This window comes from Sander lucioperca, chromosome 6, assembly GCF_008315115.2.
Source record: "Sander lucioperca isolate FBNREF2018 chromosome 6, SLUC_FBN_1.2, whole genome shotgun sequence".
Taxonomy (NCBI): Eukaryota; Metazoa; Chordata; class Actinopteri; order Perciformes; family Percidae; genus Sander; species Sander lucioperca.
Genome location: NC_050178.1, coordinates 33,357,953 through 33,381,114, shown reverse-complemented (window position 1 = coordinate 33,381,114; position 23,162 = coordinate 33,357,953). Strand labels below are relative to the sequence as shown.

General features: G+C 41.1%; 1 protein-coding gene across 8 annotated transcripts in view; it reads left to right on the top strand.

The window, feature by feature from the left end:
- kif21b (kinesin family member 21B) overlaps window positions 1-23,162 on the top strand; it is a 78,825-nt gene that overhangs the window by 49,020 nt on the left and 6,643 nt on the right. For 3 of the 8 annotated variants that reach the window (XM_036002000.1, XM_036002001.1, XM_031323750.2), the window contains exons 25-34: window positions 1,182-1,250; window positions 1,384-1,494; window positions 5,941-5,979; window positions 9,153-9,289; window positions 10,004-10,184; window positions 10,502-10,666; window positions 11,339-11,456; window positions 11,597-11,767; window positions 16,572-16,771; window positions 22,878-23,014. In XM_036002000.1, coding sequence (XP_035857893.1) covers window positions 1,182-1,250; window positions 1,384-1,494; window positions 5,941-5,979; window positions 9,153-9,289; window positions 10,004-10,184; window positions 10,502-10,666; window positions 11,339-11,456; window positions 11,597-11,767; window positions 16,572-16,771; window positions 22,878-22,977 — 1,291 coding nt within the window. In that variant the 3' untranslated portion in view covers window positions 22,978-23,014. The remainder of the gene's footprint in view (window positions 1-1,181; window positions 1,251-1,383; window positions 1,495-5,940; window positions 5,980-9,152; window positions 9,290-10,003; window positions 10,185-10,501; window positions 10,667-11,338; window positions 11,457-11,596; window positions 11,768-16,571; window positions 16,772-22,877; window positions 23,015-23,162) is intronic. The other 5 variants (XM_036002002.1, XM_031323759.2, XM_031323766.2 and 2 more) reach the window with 5 other exon arrangements.

The window sequence follows — 23,162 nt, the reverse complement described above, 5'->3', positions numbered from 1 at the left end:
TGATGGTAGAGCATTTGTATTTGCACTCTCCACTTCAGTGGTTCCTAACTTTTTTTGTACCCCCAGAGCCTATCAAATAAGCTCAAGTACCTCTTTGTAGTCCACATTGCAACCATTATCACATTACTTTTGGCTATATATGTCCACCATTTTTCCATTACATGTAGCTTTTTCACAATTGTGTCATAACTTTTCAATAACTATTTTAATCATGTATCCATTACATTTATCGAACTGTTTATTCATTACTTTTATAACTTTTTAGACTAAAATAGTGTTCATGTATTACAGCTGACTCAGTATGTGGATATATATTTTTGAATCAAATTGTAATTTCTATTCTATCAAATTAGTTGAGCTTCTCCACAAATCTTTCAAAGTACCACTTGTTCACTGCAGAAGTGCCCCCTGGGGTACAAGTGCCCCTGGTTGGGAATCACTGCGCTGTTGTGTGGGCCAGCAGGGTGGCCTGTTGGTTAGAGTCCTCCTCAATTAGAGAACCTCATCTCGAATCCCCATGTTGGTAAACATGTATTCTGCTGAACTGCCAGTAAGCAAAATGAAGAGTTAAGTCATTGAATGTCGTTGACATGGGTTGAACTGGAACATTTGCAACTATTTTAACATAAGACCTGTTGCTGAGATAAACAAACAAGCGTGATAGAAACATAATGATAATTCCATAACTATAAACTAATATCACAAATCAACAAGAAAAAAAGAACATCTTTTTATTTCCTGGTAAAGTTGTCAAGAATTTTTTGTGTCTCTTTCCTACTGCACACTTCCAAGTTACCAACCACTGAAATCCTGCCAGAGGCTGAACATTTTTTAGGTTATAAAACTGCTTCAGGGAGAAAAAAGGACAAGCCAATGAAATTTGTATTAGTCCTCTGGGATATGAAGCCTGGTTGTGTGCGATTTGCTATTTAAAGAAATTAGTCTGCCAGTTGCTTTAGTCTGCTAGAAATGCATACAATTCTTGTAGCTTAAGTTATAGATACCCCAAAGTTTACATATTCGTGTATCATCCTCCTGTGCACTCCCTTAAAGATTTGCTTAGTTTGCTTTTGTGTGTGTATGTGTGTGTGTGTGTGTGTGTGTGTGTGTGTGTGTGTGTGTGTGTGTGTGTGTGTGTGTGTGTGTGTGTGTGTGTGTGTGTGTGTGTGTGTGTGTGTCAGTCCCAGGCAGTCTCGAGGTTATGACACTTCCCCTCTAACAAGGAGGAAATCTTATGACCGCGCGTACAGGTACATGCACTGTAATGCTCAATTTTGAGCTATTTTGTTGGCAGATTGATCAATTTTTTTGACTGCATAGTTTAATTTCCACACTCCTTAACTCTTCTTGTCCTTTCTTATCCTTCACCTTCCTCCTTATCAGGCCCACTGACGGCTATACTCCCCCCTCCTCCCCTCCTCTGAGGACCAGGAACGACCGCAACGTCTTCTCAAGGCTCACCAGCAACCAAACCCAAGGTTCTGCTCTGGACAAGTGAGTACACTCTTGGACAGATACATACTCTCACACACTTCTTTTGCCCTCGCATTCTCTGACCAATTCAGTCTCACTTTGAATCTTTCTTTTCTTTTCTTTGTTTTTCTTTTCTTTTCTTCTCTTCCGTGGTTTAAAATCTTAACCGGCACTGTAGATAGGCTGAAGGTCAGGCCTTTTGAGAAGAGAGTGCTTTTGTCCGCGGTGTAGATGTAAGAGTGTGCTATTCCAACTGTTTACTGTACCTTCAGATGAATCCCACCTCTTAGCCAAAAATACTTTACATCTGGCATTAATGTAGTTCCTTGGAGGACAGATGGTGCAAACATTCATAGAATCCAGGTGTAGTGCACTCAAGACACATCGAAGAACTGATCATGCAATCCATAACCACAGGCTGCATTTAGCAACACTAACAACAAGGTCACCGTTGCAAATGAGAACCCGTTCTCAGCGGCCTACCTGGTTAAATACAGGTGTAATTGTAGTGTGTTTCTAGTCGATAGAATTGTGGTTGTGGGGGAAAACAGCACGATGTGGTATAATACTGTCTGTCTGTTTTGAGTTGACGTGATGTGCGTGATAATGATGTGCATGCTCTGCATTTGGGCAAGAGAAAGAGACATCATCTTTTACAATCTAATCTAATACAATAAAAAGCAGCCCTGCGATAAATCCTATGACACAGTGTCGGAGAGAATTAGATTTAAATTTATGGTAATTTTTGAGGTTGTAGTTAGATGTGGTATCGAATTGGCTGTTTTTTTTTAGTTTTTTTTAATTTGTTTTTCCATCCTATTTACATACATAAAGGTTAAAAGAATGTTATGAACACTTTTCAATGTGTAAGTGCGTAGTCCAGCTACATCAGATGGAGACACAATGTGGATATGAGATGCATGTTAATGTCATCCTCTGAACTGGCCAAGTCTGGAATGAGCAACAGCCCTTTTCCCTTGCACTTCACAATCAATTCCAGCTTGTTAATTTCAGTCATCGTTTGGCTCTGCTCTAAAGTTGTTTGTTTTCTCATCTTTATTAATCTGGAACATTTCTCAGTTTTATTGACCCCTAACCGTTAGCGAGAATGCTGTGAGAATAGGGTGTTGTGTTTGTGTGTGCTGTATGTGTGAATATTTTTGTGTTGGAACCTGTGGGCCCTCATTATGTGGAGCAGGGGTAGGTAAATGACTTGGCTGTTGTCATCTTCCCATGCAGATCTTGATTCAAGCCATTTTGAATTAACTCAGGTTGGCAGTGTGGGAGGGTATTTATGTTTAGGGTCGCGTTTGTAGTTCCCACAGGAGGAGCCTTCCTATAGAGCATGATGCAGGAGGATCAAATGGTGGGAGTTTTTTTCCTTTCATCTTTTGTTGCAGGCAGCATTTGCATTTGTTGCAATCTGATGGAAGGTATTAACATCATTTTGTCATTTACACTCGTTTTTCTTTTTTCTTAAAGTGAAGTGTGGGGTAAATGTATTGTTTGCTGAAGTGAACATGTTCATAAAATCTATTAAAATGCAATGAGAGGTTTTTGTGATAAGGACTGTATGGATGGATTCTGCTTTGGTTTTTCGACCGATTTCTATTTGAATGAAGCATCAACCGATTATCGGCTGCGCAATTCAGCATTTTATGATTATCTGATAATTTTTTATCCGATTTCCAATATAATAAATTAATTTGAAATATGCTTCTTTGGTTTTGATGCAGCCGCCTGTTGCTGTCTGTAGTGAGTTATAGTCTATCAACACCACTGAAGGGTAGTGTCCCTCTGATGGTCAAAGCTGCTTCAACAAGCAAGCGGAGCTGAATTTCGAACATAAGGCAGCAGATATTGCAGTGCGACTCCCCGCCTCTGGAAACTCACAAAAAACTTGTAAACTAACCAATTCAGCTACTGTGTCGCTTATTTTTTGGATCAAATGTTGAACTATGTTGTAATGAAAGTTTCAAAGCCAGCCACAATGTTGGTCTGGTTTGAAATTGGACAGCCAATGTGGGAAAGCGTTCGTCCAATCAGGTGCAGCCAGTACACTACCACTATCCCTCCAATGCTTGAAATAAAGCCAAGAAAAAGGAGAGCACATGGCATCACATGTGGACACGTTCCAGAAGAGGGAGTGAGACGGTGCCTGGACCCGGGCGAGAAATGTGATTAGTTTATCATAGTTAACCAAATTTGCTGCACAGTAAGGATTCAGACATTTCATACACCGGACGGATATAACGTGACCTACGGATGTGCATTGAACCCGCGTTGGACCCGTTCATATGAGTCAGCCGTCGCTCCGTTCGTTTCTGAGTGTAGATGTTAGTCTGCAGTGTAGTTTATACACTTCACTGATAAACCAGATAATTGAACAGTAACAATCGGCTTCATGATCAAAGAACATTTTTGTATCACGTCTACACGTCAATCTCTCCCTTTGTTGTGTTCTCCTTGCTTCCCTTTGCTCATCATCCCAACCCTCTCTCTCTCTCTCTCTCTCTCTCTCTCTCTCTCTCTCTCTCTCTCTCTCTCTATATATATATATATATATATCTTGATGGATGCACTAAAGAAAACTAAGTTTTGTGTTGGAGTTTGTGTTATTCTAAATGTTGACACTAAGATTTTAATTTCATTTTTCAATGTATATCTTTTGCAAATATCGGTTATCGGCTTCCTTGATTACTCCTTGAACAATCGGTAGCGGCCCTGAAAAACAACAAATCGGTCGATGCCTAATTTGAATAGATTGGTTGCCTGTGAGGCAGGGATCAGGCATTTGACACAGATTTCAAATACACATGGGAATGAGGGAAATGAATTGTAAATGTTTTCTTGTCTTCTGATGGATAAAGGGGCTTTGAATCCCAGAACCATGTTTTTCACATTACATTTGCATCCTCCAAAACCAATGAATTTTAAAAGGATTTTGTCTTGAGAGTCCGAAAGAAAAGAGGATATCACTATGCTAATAGCCACTCTGGCCAGCAGTAAATACCAAGAAATGGAGGAATTTATATCACCTTTTAACACAGTTGTTCCCTCTGGACATACTGTATCCAGAACCATTTTGTTTTATTATTTCATGCTCAGAGTGTAAAGCACAGGCTCTTATGGTGACAAACCTGAGGTTATAAATTATTTACAATATAGTAACACTTTTATTGCACATTTACACATAGTGGAGGTACTGTATTGGTGTGGTCTGGATTTTTCCCTCGGCAGCTTTGAGCAGGCCTACCTGTGAGTTTGATCGACAACCTTATCCTCCATTCTGGATTTTCCTTTCTGTTAACCCTGATTGCGGTCCCTTATGTTCTTTTCTGTACTAATTCCCTGTATATGGCTGGAAAGAGTAGATGTGGGAGCGGACACTGGCATCAGGGGAGTCATACATTGGGGCTACAAAAGTGTAGAAATTCTAATGTGCAGTTCTTTGACCTCTGTGTATGACTAACCTTGGGTCAGTGTTTCCTCCTTGACTACTTCCTTCTTTGTTTCAGTACCTTTTTCCTGCCATGTTCAAATGAATAGTTCGACATATTGGGAAATAGGCTTTTTCACTTTCTTGCTAAGAGTTAGATGAGTGATTGATACCACTCATGTCTGTAAGTCAAATATGAAGTTACAGCCAGCAGTTGGCTAACTTAGCTTAGCATTAAGACTGGAAACAGGGTAAAACTGCTAACTTCGTTCGAAAGGTAATAAAATCTGTCTGTCAGCACCTCTAAAGCTCAATAATTAACACGTGTTTCTTTGTTTAATCTGTAATAAACTGTGTAAATATGACAATCTGTGGTTGTAGTGGTTGTAACACATAACCACATATCAAACCACAAATTATTATTTCAATTCAAAGGTGACTGAGCTTTAGAGTTACTGGTAGGCAAATTATGTTACTTTTTACTGTTACGTTTCTTCTGTTTTATGCTATGCTAAGCTAAACTAAGCTAAGTGGCTGATGACTGTAACATTCTACTGAACGGACAGACAAAAGAGTGGTATCAATGTTCTCATCTAAGTCTCGGCAAGAAATTAAATAAGCCATAATGTCGAACAATTTCTTTAAACCTTTAACCTTTTAATGTTAGCCCTATGGAAAAGTCCACTAAAAAGCAGCTATTGCTGCTCAGTGTGGGTGTACCTACAGTAAACATGCTCTACCAAGGAAAACATCTGCAGACAGAGGTTAAGGAATACAGCCTGTCCAGTGGTTATCTTTGGGAAGAAGCACATTTCATGGCAAAGCTGCCTGATAATCACTGGACAAGCTTTATTGTTGGACTGAGCTTTGCTGCCAGTTTGCTCACTGCTTTATATCTAAAAACCCTTCCTCCAGTCACTCCTTCCTTTTAACCCTTTGCCAGTAACCCTTCTGTCTTTCCTTAGCGTGGTTAACCCTTTCCTCTTCCCGCCCCACCCTCCCCTCTCCTGCTCCTCTTCTGCCTCCAGGTCGGATGACAGCGACTCTTCGCTCTCCGAGGTGCTCAGGTAGAGGAACTGTGTTTGTCACTCTCTGTTTTCCCATTTGCCTGTTAACTCATCTGGTCTCCACCGGTAGTCAGTGCCTCGCCTGGCCTCTCCTCCAATAGCCAACACCCCCCCCCGTGGGTGAGGTCACTGTGGTGCATGTTTTAACCACATGCGGCTTTCTGGACCCGCCGGCCTTTCCCACCTGTGATATTTTATTTCTCTGTGGTGTAGCTCGCACACAAGACCGGAATGAACCTTACCACTTTAATGCAGGCTGCAGGAAAAACAAAGAAGCAAATACTAAAATGGGCAAACGTTATTTAAACAAACATCTTATGATTTTGTAACTACCTGATGTTTTGACAACAACGATCAGTCATTTCCTAGATACTTTATTTCCAGACTGCAGTACTGACAGAGGTTTAGAAATACATGAGTTAAAGGAATAGTTCCACATTTTTGAAATACACTTATTGGCTTCCTTGTCAAGTGTTGGATGAGAAAATGGTTGTCACTCTCATGTCTGTCTGTTAGATTTGTAGCTGTAACCAAACAGCCAGTTAGCTTAGCACAAAGAGTGAAAGCAGGGGGAAACGGCTAGCCTGGCTCTTTCTAAAGATAAAATCTGCCTACCAGCACCTCTGAAGCTCACTAATGAACATGTATATCTTGTTTGTTTAATCCGTACAAAACCTGAAGCGTAAACCACAAATTGTGGTTTTATGGGGGGTAATGTGCAGGACTGTTTCTTGACTGGGTGCAGTGTAGTCACTGTGAGTTTGCCAAGCAAACGGCAGACTTTAGTTTTTATATTTTCGTTTTTTGTATGTATTAAAAGCAATACAACATGTTAATGAGTTAGTTAGTTAGTTATTCAGTGATTTACCATTGGACAGAGCCAGGCTCGTTATTTTACCCTGTGTGCAGTTGTTGTGGCAAGCTAATTGACTACTGGCTGTATCATCAAATTTAGTGTACAAACAAAGAGATATCTAATGTTTGGCAAGAAAGCCAATAAGCAAAATGTTTTTCCCAAAATGTCAAACTGTTTAAGACAAAAATGAAATTATATAATAATGATAAAAACAGAAATTTCTCCTCTGTGTAGTTATCTCACACAGTCACACACAAATTGATGCACCTCTCACCAAGGCCCTTCTGTCTGTTTTTTTGTGTATTGCAAAGGGCACACACTGATCCCCCCTCCATGTTTTTATTATTATGCTTGTCTCTTGGTGCTTGGCCCAGCAACATCCATTAGCAGCCCTTTCATAGTGCATAACACAGCACACTATGATATCTTCCACAGACGCTGATAGAATGGGAACACTTTCTACCATTTGGACCAGTGCCGTGCTGTGAGAAATAGAGTGCTGCCTTAAGCAATATTATAATATGGGCAGTATATGTCCTTTATAGAGGAAAACTTAAGTGAAGGTTTACAGAAAGTATTTAAAATCATGCAGCATAATGGTTCCTTGGCAGGTGAACAAAGTAGCATGCAAGTGGTTGTAAGCATATGGGCTCTGGTATAATACAATACAGTAAAATAAATCATGTTTTATTCACAAGTTAGATATATAATAGCTTTAGCACCTTACTTCACCTGACTTCCCACAATGAGGATGGATTGTAAGACCTTCTTAGACATTTCACAACATGAAAGGGTTAACAGCCTTCAGAGTGTCAAGGTTCATTCAAATGAAACTGCACCTCAGATCCTTTTTCTCCTATTTTTTTTATTTATTTCCCTTCCCTTCTCTTCTCTATTTATAAAAAAAAAAATCACATTAATAGAACTGTCATATGTATTGATTTCCCCTCTTTTTTAATAAAAAAAAGTACTTTAGTTATATCATCAACCTTTACAAAACTGGAATTAGACCAAAAAGAGAGTGAGAAAGATTGTTTGTGATGCTATTTTCACTCCGTACACCTGTCATCAGGCTGTTACATCTCTCCACTTACCCCCACATACCCTTTTCCCTGGGCCCCATAAGGCGATTGGCTGTGGAGATGCTGAACTGAGAGTCAGCTCCCACCTGACTGGCGGAGAATGGGTGCTGCATGTGGTGATGATGACGTCTCAGGACGTTGTGCTGTGGTTTATTTTTGAGTTGCAGGCTGCTGTGTGGTTGGTCTTCCAGGTTGTGGCTGCACAAGTCGATTTTCTTTTGTGTTTTCATGAGACTTTGCAGACATGCATGCACATATTTTTCACAGATTGTTTTTTCATTTTCACAGTTTTTGATTTTGGTTGGCATTTTTCACTGTAAAAAAAGATACACAGTATTTTTTAATGTTTAATTTTTGATTTGACGTGTGTATTTGTTTGGTTGCTCATCAGTGTGCGTGCAGGCACAGAAGAGGAGCATGTTGGCATCTTTGACACGTTTCAAGCACAGCCTTCTATATATTTTTCTCACTCTCCGTGCAGAAACAAAACCTGTCCCGAGTTTTGTGTGTAATCACAGATTCTCTTTTCCTTTGTCACATCCTCTGGCTCTCCCTCACTGCTGTTTTGCTTTCTACCTCACTCTCTCTCACACACATACTGTATGCACTCACATACACACTAACCATCACTGGTGTTGTTACGAAGCCCACCGGGGACCAATTTCCCCAGATTCCTCCCTCTTCTTCTCACCCTCTGTCTGCTGTTTCACTCTGCTGATTGCTCTCCAGGCTCTCTGACTCTGGCCTGTCAGTGGGACATACTGTAGATTGGGTTCAGCTAGAGAGATTGAGTGCACATAACATAGAAGAGTGTGTGTGTGTGTGTGTGTGTGAGTGACAGAGAGAGAGAGAAAGACAGCGAGATAGACAAGTTGAATAGTAAATCTGCTCCTACTGTGGTAGTGCCTTAATTAGTCTGTTCCACAACAAAAGGAAAGCATGGAGGGGGAGTGAAGGCAGACCAGAGAGATGGAGCAGGTAGACTCAGAAAATCAACAGGAAGTTGTTTGATTGGGACATAGCTATTTTAGGGGAGTACATCATCTATATATATATTTGGTAAGGTTTGTATGTGTTTATATTGTCTCTGTATAATGGATAGAATATTTGTGTTTTTGTGTGCATGTTTGTGATCAGTCTGTGTTTTGCATACATCTGTACATATGTGTAAATAAATAAGCCTCACTGATTTATTATGATGTGACTGTGACACCATGTGTGTATGTGATCTTTAGGGGTGTGATCAATCCCATCGGGGGTGTGAAGGGGGGTCGGACGGCGCCCCTGCAGTGTGTTTCTGTAGCCGAGGGCCATTCGAAGCCGGTTCTGTGTGTGGATGCTACCGATGAGCTGCTATTCACTGGATCTAAAGGTATACATACTGTACCACTAACTGTATATGTGAATATATTTTCACAAATATATATATAGTTTTTTTAAATGGATTTTATTCACGTTAAAGGAAATAACAGGATTACTTAAAGACTTTCATACCCAAACAATTACAGCGCTAAAAGGTTAGTTCAGCATTTTGGGAAATACGCTTTTTCGCTCTCTTTGATGAGAAGATTGATACTACTCTCAGACGTGCGAGTCGTGTTGATCTTCTCATCTCACTGCAAGAATGCAAATACGCGTATTTTCCAAAATGTAAAACAATGCCTTATGTACCCTCACAAACATAAATTTAAAAAAGACAGTTTCTGTTTTTTGTGGCTTTGTGTGCAAGTTTAAACAAATGCCATACGTGTTAATTAGTGAACTTTAGAGATATTTTTTAGCTTTGAGGAGAGCCAGGTTAGCTGTTTTCCCCTGCTTCCAGGGTTTTTCCCAGCTAGGCTCAGCATAAAAAGTTTATACTAGTCTAGGCTTAGCATTACAACTGTTGTAGTTATAAATGATTCCTTCAATAAGTGGTATACATTTTCTTCTGTAAATATATAAAAAAAATCTGATTACTGACAATGAGGCATGTAGCATAAATAAGTGCAAGAATACTATAATCTGATCCATTTATTACAATATAATATGCATGCAAGTGTCAACCCAAAGAAAGTATTTTAACTGCCCTTCTCCCCTCTTGCAGATCGCACTTGTAAGATGTGGAACCTGGTAACAGGTCAAGAGATCGTCACCCTCAAAGGCCACCCAAACAATGTGGTGTCAGTCAAATATTGTCCTGCGTCCTGTCTGGTCTTCTCTGTCTCCACCTCCTACATCAAGGTGTGGGACATCCGTGACTCTGCCAAGTGTGTCCGCACGCTTACGTAAGTTTCCTCCCTGCAACCAGCCAGATGGAACGGTTTGGAGAAGTTAATCTAACAAATTGCGGTTGAGGAGATATTTGATAGAAGTGATTTAGGGATATGCCTTTCAGTTTGTGATGTGTTTTAAGTTGCAGAAAAGTGACAAATTATATGTGGGGAAATTTGATGTGAAATGCATCCAGAGGAGATAACAGCTGTAAAGTTCTGCACTGTTCTTACACTGTTCTCTGTTTGTGACATTAGTTTCTCCACCTCTTTTATTATCCTCCTATTTGTCCCTCTCTCTTATACTTTTTGGCTTCTCTTTACCCCCACAGTTCATCGGGGCAGGTGGTTTCAGGTGATGCATGTGCTGGCACCACCACCCGCACAATAACCTTTGCACAGGGCGAGTGTCAAATTAACCAGATAGCCCTCAACCCATCAGGATCTGTGCTATATGCTGCTGCTGGAAACACTGTTCGCATGTGGGACCTCAACAGGTAAATTTGTCTATACATCAATTTATTCATTGAACTACTCATCAAATTGTCAGTCGTCATTTATGTATCTATGTATTCATGAATTCTTTCACTGATTTATATGCTAAGTCATCCCCGCATTCAATGGTTCACTCATGCAGATAGTTTCATGACAACCAGCTCTAAATTCATCTAGATGTGGATGTATTCATTTACTTTTCAGATGTTAATCAACCAGAGAGCTGATAAACATCTGACTTAAGAGATTAAAAAGGATGTCAAAAGAAAGCACAGCAACGTAGCACTGGGGTGTATATGAGTATGTTTTCTACAAGGCACCCATTTCTGAAATCCAGCGGCATCGCAGTCTTCTCCTCAGTTTTATGTGTCTAGATGGAAATGATTTAACAGATTGGACCAGACAGTTTATGCTTAGGGGCTCAGGCCCAATTAATGATGCATACCAACCCCCAGAAATGAAAAATGAATGTATTAAACAATTCTTCAGTATCCTCTCTGTCTATGGCATAGCTATGGCTCTGCAGTTTTACTTCACTCATGAGATGGAAAGTGATTTCATTTAGGGAAACCTTGAAAATCAAATTCTTGTAAGTAATGAATTTCACAGACAGACCTTTGCTTCACCTCCTTTGCTGTGTGTGTGTGTGTGTGTGTGTGTGTGTGTGTGTGTAGGATGCAAGGGATGGGGAAGCTGACAGGCCACATCGGTTCTGTCATGTGTCTGACAGTTGGACAGTCTCTGCTGGGCAAAGACCAAGTAATCACTGGCTCCAAAGACCATTATGTCAAGGTAACACACACACACACACACACACACACACACACACACACACACACACACACACACACACACACACATTCAGATCATACCCGAGTGACACAGATGCAGACATGTCTTTTACAGTCTTCTGCTCCCTGTTATTTCCTCAGGTGTTTGACGTGACAGAGGGAACTATGGGTAATGTAGGTCCAGCTCATAACTTTGAGCCGCCCCATTATGATGGCATCGAGTGTTTGGCTGTACAGGGAGATGTGCTGTTCAGCGGGTCCAGAGACAACGGCATCAAAAAATGGGATCTGGAGCAGCAGGAACTCACTCAGGTGTGTACCTGCATTTATACTATGTGCTTTTTTGTTGAGATTTGTGTTATCTCAACAACACAAATGAGGCTTTTTCTGCATGTGTTGTATGTTTGCGTGAGGTCAGCAGGGTTGAGTTAAGCAGGAAGCAATGATTTTATATTCATGTGGATACATCAAATACCCTGGCTGTGCTTCAGTGCTGCTCCTGACATTATTTGCCATGAGCCTGCAGGTAGGAGCATGCAGAGTCCATCATTCTCTGAGGCTATTAATTCATGATACCTTGACCCTTATCATCTTGTGAGCAAAGCCAATCTTTCAATATGGTGCATGTAGTGCAGATAGGAGAATATTGTGGAAAAAAATGATTCAGTGAGAATGCCACATTTAAAAGACAGCTTCACTGCTTCTAGTGTAGAGTAGTGATTTTGATAATCAATTGATAGTTTAAGTAATTTATCAAGCAACAGGAATTTCAATCGGTATTACTTTGAACTAAATGTCAATGCCAGCATGCTAACATGCTCACAAAGTATCCAGTAGCTGTTGAGATATTTCAGACAGACTGACTAGCTAAAAATGCCAAACATTTGCTGGGTTAAGCTTCTCAAATGTGATGATTTGCTGCTTTTCTTGGTTTATTTCATTAAGAAATAACCATTGGTTGAAAAAAAAGCAATTTGAAGATGTCTTCTTATTTCAGACATTTTATAGACTACATTTTTAAATGATTAATTAAATAACTAAACAATTGAGAGTGAAAATAACCATTTGTTTTCTTATAGACATTTGACAAAACACACATACCTTCTGTGCCCTTACAATCCCAATAGAGACTGTATTTTACTCGTTATCTGACACTGGCTTGGCTGTGACATTTGAAAACTGTGCTGCCTGCCCGTTGAGCGTTCTGTTGGTGGACAGCTCCCTTCATGTCTTCCTTTACCTAGAGTGATTCTCTGTGGAGAAAGTCAACAGAGTGTTTCCATGTGTAATGTGGCAGGATAGCACTGTGTCAACAGCAAGGCGTTAGAGCCCACACGCACCAGAGCCACAGGTTCCAGAGAGAAAAGTCATTGAGTGTGTGTGTCTTCGTAATGCATGTGTTGACTCCTGCAGTGTCTCTTGTGCATCCTCTGTTGCTGCTGCATATGTTAATAGTGCATAATAATGTCCCTCGTGGGTGGAGGTGGCTTACTCATTTGCATGCTCAGTAATGTGCATAGTAAGCAGCACTTTCTTGTTGTTTGCATAAGTTCTGTTTAGCCTTTGTTTATCTGAACAGAGAAAACAAGAACGTAAGCCATTATTATTTCCATTCAAAAGCGAAATTAAATCAACTTAGTCAGTGCTGTGGTCTGCGGCATATGACCTTAACCTCATTTGTGAAGCAGCCAACACAATCCATTTCACAGCCTCTCTAACTCAGTAGTCCCTGTCTAATTATGTAATAGGATCAAATTGTGGCTTGGGGTACAATAGAATATATTACAGAAGACTCTGCCTCCTCCAGGATTGCTGATGCGAGCTGTTCTGCTCCGATCCCTCTGTTAAAATGCATACGCCATAGTGTGTTTTCTTGGGGGAATATGTGAAGCAATTTGTTTATAATTACTCAACACTGTAGTTTAAGGTTTCCCAATTGCTTGAAAAATATTGTTTATACTGTATATTGCTTCTGCAACTGTTGCTGCAGGGTGGTGTTGCTCTCTATGAGGTGTTGAAAAGCACTGACACATTTTTACCCACTGGTGTTAAGTTGTTACAGATAGCGAGTTAGATGTAATATATGTGAGAACTTTCTCTCTTTACTTTTTGTACTTGCTATTCCCCTTCTTCAGCTCTTATTGCACGCCCAACTACCCGTGGATTCGGGGGCAGGGGAGGAATTGCCTCTCCAAAGGTTTCCTCCATTTTCCTTTTGTGTTGAGAAAGGCTTTCTAATTTGTCAACCTTTTCTGGCCTCTAGATCCCAACTATGAATCACAGATCTCTGCTGACCATCGGAATTAGGTTGTTGTCAAGTTGTCAGCTGTCATGGAGGGAGCTCCATATAGATTGTATTGAAATGGTGCTATATTTTAAACCATTTAAAATGATTAGTTTAAAATACATTTATATCAACTTTTCAACCAAAAAGGAAATGCAGATCATATTTAATTTATAGGAGCTAGGAAAAAATAATCAACTTAATCTAGCTCTGTACATAAATGAACAATCTGCCCATAAATTAACAGCATTGGACATTGCATACTGTAATGACTGATGCCGGTTCCAGTATCTATGAAACAGCCAAACTGCTGAGATCTTCGCACAAAGAAAACAGCTTTGATAAGACAATATCGCTTTTTTACATAAACAAAAATGTCTGTATGGATCCCCTAAATTTGTGATATTTTACAGTTGAACAATGAACTTGTCAGTGCCCTCTGGTGTAATGGAGACAGCTTCTAAATGACCTCAAATATACTGTATCATTGGCATTACTTTACTGACATAACTGGTTACTTATTGGCCTAACGTATACTTCAGTACTATTATATTGATGATAAACTAATATTATATCGGCCCAGCCAGTTTATCAGTCTGGCTCTAATAGAGAATGGACAAAATAGACCATATCCATTGTGGCAAAGGCCAATAAATCCTTGTTTTCTGCAATGAAAGACTCTTTTAGGCAAACAAGAAGGCCTCGTAAATAGGTTAAAAGCATCCATTTTCTGCCAAAGGACATATCTGTAAACATTCACTTATAAAGAAGATTTTTTTGTGTACGCAGCATTAATCCAGTTCATTCTACCTGCTGTCTACACTGTTGAATGTGCATTGTAACCAAACATGGTTTCTTTCCATCTGTATCCATTTGTGTCAACAGTTTGCCGTATATCTAAATGGTCAAAAAAAATTTCATCTCAAATAGTACTTACGTATTAGGTTGTATATTGTGAAGCATACATTTCTGAGAGCTACTCTATGTGAGCTAAACTATGCTGTTTTTAAATACAGTGTTCACCTGCAATGTGATACCTGCACTAGATTATGTGGTACATATGATTACCTCCTTCTGCCTCTGCTAGTCTGGGCTAGCTGGCCGGTCAAGTTTCCAAATGTAAACATCATAGTTAACCCCAAGGAAAAGTTAGAGAAGATGAGCTCAAGTTAGCAAGACCATGTTTGAGGTCACGTCATCACTACGAGTCGCTCATCAGGATAGGGAAATCAACTCCTGCTGGCCGGTCAAAGTTTGCAAATGTAATGATAGCTATCAGCTACGACCTATTGCTACGTTCAAGACTACATGGACAAGCAAGACCATCTCTGCATCCATCTCCATCTTTACATCAGAGGGGACACCGAGGCAAGCGTGGAGGAATTTAAAAGCGACTGTGACTTTTCTACTAGGCATCCTGCTAGCCAGTGTGCAGTGTCGGACCGTGAGCCGGGTGCCTCCATTGGTTTCCAGCAGGATGTCGGGAGCTGTGGTGTCCTTTCGCCTAAGACTTGGCTGTATCCTGGAGCATGATGAATCATGCACAAGTTGAATGAGCTGAACATTTCACTGGAATTGTACCTCGTACAATTTCATGTGACAGAATCAAATCAAATGCAATGTGAAAAATAAGATAAATGTAATAAAAGTTATCTCCCTATGCATCTGTTCCTCTGTTTAGAGCTAAATTAATCTGCAGCCCAGTTGGTTGAGATAAACAGAATCCAAACCCATTGTCGGCGTGATAAAGTTTTATTAAAGCCTTGTGTAAAATCCAAATTGCTTTTTGTATGCTCTGTATTTTAAAGACTGTTTCTCAAATGGGGGTACTAGTACCCCTAGGGGTACTTTGGGGTACTGCGGGGCATACATGAAATTTATGCATAATTCCTAAAATAATGATACTATAATAACGAATGAATTTAGTGTTGGATTCCAAACATTTAAAATGTAGGCTAGCATTTAAGTGTTTTTTTCAGTTACAAGGTTGCCTAAACAGGCACAGCATTGTACCTCTTTACATAGGCTTTAGGGGGTACATTATTGAAAAAAGTTTGAGAACCACTGTTTTTAAGATGCTGATTATGTTTAACATCTCACCTCTGCAGTGCTGCGTCATCATAGACAAGGTTCACTACAAAACTGTGTGATAAAAAGCATGATGTCAATTTAGCAGCTACTTGTCAGATGTTTTTGTCCGTGTGTTACGGTTTGTTCCTCGCAGCAAAAGTGTGGAGATTAGCTGCAGGAACATTTAATCCAATACAATAGCAGCAAATGGTACTGTTTAAATCTCTTAAAGGCCATATGTATTAGGTCTGCCCATAGGGCTGAAATTACTCATAAATTAACCTTCCCAGTTTGCCAAATACTTGCTCTGTAATTAAAAATGAAGACAATTGGAACACTTTGTACAGACGTTTATGATTCTACACAAATGCTCTTACCCTTTGCCATTTCTTTGCGATGTCAGTGTTGTTATCTTGGTAAACATAAGGCCAATGATTTCATTCTTAGTTCACAAATCATGTTTAAAGCCATGGTAAATTATAATAAACACACAGACACATGAGCTAAGAATAACTACAATATTGAGTCTAAGTAGGGTATTAGTGTATGTTGCGTAGCAACAATGTGTATTTTCCATTCAAGAAACAAACTTACTGACGATAATATACATCCATTAAAAATGAAACATTTATGTTTTGCTGCTGCTATTTTTAGAACGCAATAACCCAGATGACTCACATTCCTGCATTTTTTTTATGTAAAAACATGATGTAATATCTTCATCTCTCTCTGACTTTATGTCTCTCTGCTTTGACTCAACAGCAAATCCCCAACGCCCATAAGGACTGGGTGTGCGCTCTTGCATATGTCCCGGGCCGGCCCATGCTGCTGAGCGCCTGTCGGGGCGGCATGCTGAAGGTGTGGAACGTAGAGAACTTCACCCCCATAGGAGAGGTCAGAGGTCATGAAAGCCCCATTAACGCCATATGTACCAACTCAAGACAGATCTTCACTGCATCCAGGTAAGAAAAAGAAAAAAAGGCATGTTGTGGACTGCAACACCACTAATCTAACAATGTTTTCTATTGTTGTACTGTTAAAGCGTCCATCAAATGGTATTCATTAGGGGTCCAAGCCCGAGGCTGCAAGTACGGGCAATAGCAAAGCTATGCCGTTCGTACAGCAGGGCTGTAGAACCCTATTGTTTTTCTACTGATTTTTCCTCTTCATTATTATTCTTCTCCGCCTAAAACTCCGACTACAGCCTAAACCGTACATGGTGGGGGGTTGCTGTTTTCAGGACTGGTCCCAAACTCCGCAAGGACCTCAGGCGCAAAAATTGACCTACTTCCACCACTAGGTGGCGCTATAGCAGAAAAAACGCATTTGGCCTTATAACTCCCACACTGTACACCGTACATTTAAAAACCATATATCCACGCGTTCCTTTGATCCAACTGAATCATGTGATATAGGCCACGCCCATTTCCGCCTAAACTTTTATGCGTGAAAAATCGCGATTTATCAAAAACCTACTTTTTCGAACTCCTCCTAGACCGTGCGACCAATCTGCATGAAACTTGGACCGTAGCATCTCCAGACCGACCTGACAAAAAGTTAATAAAAAGAATTTTTATAGGATAAAAATTGCGCATATTACGCACGAACAAATTTGTGTAGCTAACTATGAAAACACTAACTTTGCCATATCTCAGCCAAAATAAATGCTATCAACGCCAAACTTTAGATTCTTGTTTAACATGACCCACTGGAAGACTCCCACGCGTTCTACGAAATTTGGTCACTAGGGGGCACTACAATTACAAAAAGTTTATATCTCATGAACGGCTCATCCGATTTTTACAAAATTTGATGGGTGCCATCTACGGTGACTCCTGAAGCCATGTGTAGAGTGGGGTACTGAGGGGTCAAAGTGGGCGTGGCCTATGGGACCCAAGTCTAGATTCACCACTTACACTAATGTGAACAACTTTAACTCCCACATTACACATCGCACATTAGAAATCCTTACATCCACGTCTTCCTTGAATCAAGCTGAATCACATGATGTATGCCACGCCCATTTTTGCTTAAAATCTTTTTCGCAATATAGTGCAATGCGCAAAACCAACTTTTTCGAACTCGTCCTAGGCCGTGCGACGGATCAGCTCGAAACCTGGTACAAAGCATCATCAGATCGACCTGACCAAAAAAATTTTCATAGCTAGCTACCACACACGTATCGTATCATATCTCGGCCAAATTAAATGTTATCAGCAAGGAACTTGAGTTCTTTGTTCAACATGCCACTATGATGCTCTGTACCAAATTTGGCGAAGATCAGCCTTTAGGGGGCGCTATAAGCAACGTTTATTTGTTTTGGCCAATAACTCAATGCATTTAAATGGGAAATTTGCATATGCAATATCTCTGCCACAGTAAAAGCAATCACCACGAAACTTGTGGTGATCGTTCGGCATGAGGCTCTGAGGCTGTGTACCAAATTTGACGAAGAACGGCCATTAGGGGGCACTATAATCAACGTAGACATGTTTTGGCACTTTAACTCAATCACTGTTAATGACATATTTGCAATGGGATTGTACCACAGACCTTGCAGCTCACACTTCTCAATATTTACTGATATTTACCTCCTACCGTTACGTTTTGGTTTTTGCTTTCGCGTGCTCCCCTAGTTTTCTACAATAAGCAAACTTCTTAACCCACCTTACAAAGTTTCTACAACCTTCACAGTGGACAAACGCAACTCTTTTCTCTCACTTTTTCAATCAAAAATCAACACCATTCATAGGCGCCGATGCTGTGGGTGCTCCGGAGTTCGAGCACCCACGGAAAATACTGAGCAGCCACGTGTGCCAGACTGCCAGTAGGCTACATTCATTTAAAATTAAACCTTGCAATTGGTGCTAAGTGGAGCGTCTGTCATAGTGTGATTGGTTATGTTGGTGACATCCATCCATCTTCTTCCGCTTATCCGGTAACGGGTCGCGGGGGTAGCAGCTCCAGCAGGGGACCCCAAACTTCCCTTTCCCGAGCCACATTAACCAGCTCCGACTGGGGGATCCCGAGGCGTTCCCAGGCCAGGTTGGAGATATAATCCCTCCACCTAGTCCTGGGTCTTCCCCGAGGCCTCCTCCCAGCTGGACGTGCCTGGAACACCTCCCTAGGGAGGCGCCCAGGGGGCATCCGAACCACCTCAACTGGCTCCTTTCGACGCAAAGGAGCAGCGGCTCTACTCCGAGCTCCTCACGGATGACTGAGCTTCTCACCCTATCTCTAAGGGAGACGCCAGCCACCCTCCTGAGGAAACCCATTTCGGCCGCTTGTACCCTGGATCTCGTTCTTTCGGTCATGACCCAGCCTTCATGACCATAGGTGAGGGTAGGAACGAAAACTGACCGGTAGATTGAGAGCTTTGCCTTCTGGCTCAGCTCTCTTTTCGTCACAATGGTGCGATAAATTGAGTGTAATACCGCACCCGCTGCGCCGATTCTCCGACCAATCTCCCGCTCCATTGTCCCCTCACTCGCGAACAATACCCCAAGGTACTTGAACTCCTTCACTATGTTGGTGACAGTGATTCTTAATTACCCACGAAGCTGATTGCGGTTACGTGTCAGTTAAACTTTTCATCTCCAGTGCTATCTGTATCTGTGAGAAGTAGCGCTGTCCTGAGATGAAACCTACTTTACGGCTTAATTATCGAGTTAATAGGCGTGTGTTCGCGTCGGCCGCTGTCCATTTCCTAAGGTACTGAAATGCAAACCATTTTTGACTGCTGTTTTTTAAAGGGCGTGCGCCTGTGATCGCCCACGGAGGAAAACATACATCGGCGCCTATGACGCCATTTACAACAACCCGACCACCTCCCCTGCTCCTTCAACCACCACACCTGCCTCCCCCCTCCACCCTCTCAGTCACTCTCTCATTTCTCTCTGCTGTCCCCTGCGGTCAGGGGGGTTAAGAAGCTTGTTCATTGTAGAGAATTTTTAAAGGTAGTCTGCGTACGCATGGAGATGAACTTTTAACCACTACATTTGCAACAGCAATGTACCGCGGACGTCGCGGCTCACACCGTACCGCAGACCTTGCGGATCAAACCTCTCGATATTCACCAACGTTTGCCCCCCCACGTAATGCTTTAGGTCCCGCTTTGGCGCAGCTCCGCGGGTCATCGGGGGCGAGTGGCGCAGCTTCCCGGGGCGTCGGGGGCGACTGGCATCGGAGGCTTGGACCCCGTCATAACTGCTTGCAGTTCTAGTTTTTTTTTGTTCTTTATCTGTCCAGCATTGTCTTGATGTAGTGAAGGGATTAATGGGCCAAAAGACTCTCTTATTTAGAAGATTATTACCTTTGTTGAGAGTTAAAGAAACCTTTTATGTCTTAATAAATGCTATTTATTTATTTAAATAACTGATGAAAGTGTGCGTAGATTAAAGTACCATTATCTTTAACTGATACGTACACAAGCATTAAAAGATAAGACTGGTGATATTCTACATTTTTCTTTTTGTCAATTAATTCTGTGTGAAGACAAAAACCAACAATGAATGGATCCTGTTTACATATTGACTGCCTGATATGTCTTATTAATCTGTCATAGAGATATATTGTTGTCCAAAAACTATTAAACTATTAAAAAACGTTGTTTATCAGTCTCACATACAGTACATCGTCTGCTGCTGTAAATACTCACTAGAGCACCAAATAAGTGTTGATCCACTCCTGAAAATAGTTCCCAACAAATGCACTGTTTACTCTGTTTGAGTAATGTTTGCTTAAAATTACAGTGCCTTGCTGTTTTAGGAAATTACTTGGCCTTTTAAAAAATGAAATTATCCCTTTTGGAAAAAAAAATTGAAAAGAGATTGAAAAGATTTGAATAATCAGTAGGAACAAATGAACTTGGAGCTTAGAGCCATAGACAGGGTAGGGAAGTCAGAAAGGATTTAGAGATTTTATGTGGTCTTTTTGTGGAATTTGTTGACAATAGCAAAAATATAGAATAATGCCAGCCTGATCAGGAGGCTTTGGAAGTTGAGGACCAGAGAACATAATGTTTATATTTTATATTTTCGAACTGGTACAGAGAGAGAGAGAAAATGTGAGTGAAATGCTGGATTATGAGTCATGTTTGTTCCATCTTAAACATTAATCTGCAGGTGTGTGTGTCAGCCTCCGTAGCTCTGAGAGGGTCATACTGTACATTCTGTTTGTCTCCAAATCTGTGTTTTGCTGAGCTCATAGCTGCATCAGACAGGGTCAATGCTTGTTTACTGTTCATGTGTATCTGGGACATTCTGTGTTCAGTTTCCTTACACTTCTCATTCAGCTGGTAGGCTTTCACTGACGTTGACTAACTTTCAACTCCCTCTTCTTCCTTCTCCTCTTCTTCTTTTTGTTTAAATACTTTATTTTGAACTAGACAAGACAGCAATAAAAAAGAGAGCAAAAAAACCCCCAGACGAAACAAAAAGGAAAAAAGCCACACACACATACTGTACGTGGAGGGCTGCTCAGATGAAGGGTGTAGCACAGCAGCAAACACACAAATCAGACATTTAGGTCTCATCAAGCAATATCAAAAATGGTTTCCACACCTTCAAAATGTACGTAAGTGGCCTGAAGAGTTATTATACTTGTGCGTTGGTGTGTGCGTCGATCTCAGGAGGGCCGGCATGTGTGTGGGAAGTGTGTGGTAGAGCGAGTGAGAGAGTGACGGCAATTAGCTGCGGAGGGAGTAGCGACTCTAGAGCAAGGGGGTAAGCGAGCGTCCACAAACCGTACCTCCTGTAGAGCCATTTTGTTGCTAACAGGCCATCACCCGCTGTTAGCATTCCATTGACTGCCATTCATTTTGGCGTCACTTTGACAGCGAATAACTTTATATCTGCGTTTAAAGGCTCTATTTGTCCATTGTTTATTTCTAAAGAAACACGACAATGTATAAAAGGCTCCATTACCTTGTACCTCACGTTATGGCTCCGTAGTAGACGTTTTTGTAAAAATAGGCTAACGATTGGGTCATAACTACGCAACTTTCTGTCGCATAGTAGAGAAATTACAGTACAGGAGAAGCTCGCAGGCAGTTTTGACTTACATTAGTTGTTTTAGTTTAATTACTAATGTTAACTAGCATTTTAGTTAGCAAGAATTAGTCTATGCCTATGTTATTTCCTAACATATACCTACGCTCTCCGTCTCTGCAAGATTGGGAATGATTGAGATTTCTCTTGGCACAGCTACCAGAAGACTTACAGACAGGTTTGCTCACGTCACATTTACGTTGTCTCTTTCAGTTGGAGGCTGCGCAGTAACGCTCAGCCCTCACCGGAAAAGTGCTTCTAATAGACTTCACTGCTCTCCGTTGCAAGTCTACGGCGTTGCTTTGTCCATTAATTTTACTGTCTCCGCTCTAGAGTCATAGTGAGAGAAACAAAGTGTCTCCTATGTGTTTTCTAAATACAGTGGGAAATCTGTATCAGGAAAAGTTAACGATCTCCTTGATTTCATGTTGTTTATGGAGAAGGAGAACCAGGAAATGAGTCGGGGGAAATGCAACGCTAGCAAGCCACAGCCGAGCGACGTGTGTTGCCGCGACGTGTAGTTACATTTTTGAGAGGTGCACGTCAGACTACAGCGTAGGGTCCTACGTAGGTTTGTGTCTCCACGTACCTACGTACGGAAGCAACGGCGTGGATTTTACGCAGAAGTATAAATCAAGCATTTCATTGAGCCACCTCCTGAAACATGGGGACAGTGGAGACTTCCAATTGAGTAATATTATTTTTTTATCTGCAACAATGCCTGCTCTAATAATTGCCTTCTGATGTGGAGGAAGGGCCTCCGTACTGTCAGAGCAACCAAGAATAGCCAGATTACAATCCAGCTGAATATTTTTCTGGCATTGTTTTGGAAAGACGGTTATATATGTCACTCCCCTGTCTTCTCCTCTTCTTGCTCTCTTGTTTCATCAGTTCTTTACTCTATCATCTCTTACTGCTTACCGTCAATTTTTCTGTTGAGAAATATTTCCTCGTCTGGTCTCTTAAACTCTGCCTTCCCACTCCTGTTCTTAACCCTCCTCCTCGTCCTCCCTGACCCCAGTGACTGCAGGGTGAAGTTGTGGAGCTATGTGCCAGGCTTGACCCCGTGTCTTCCTCGACGGGTCCTGGCCATCAAGGGCCGAGCCACCAGCCTCCCATGATTGCCTCCTCTCCGCTCAGCAACCCTCCTTTCCTTTGGTACTGTCTTAACTAACTTTTTTTCCCGGCTGCGTTTCTTTTCCCCTACTTTTGTATTTCTTTACCTGGGTAATACCTGCACCTTTCTGTTTGCATCTGTTCTGTTTCTATCCTTCTTTTAATTTTTGCTCCAATTCTTTTATCATTC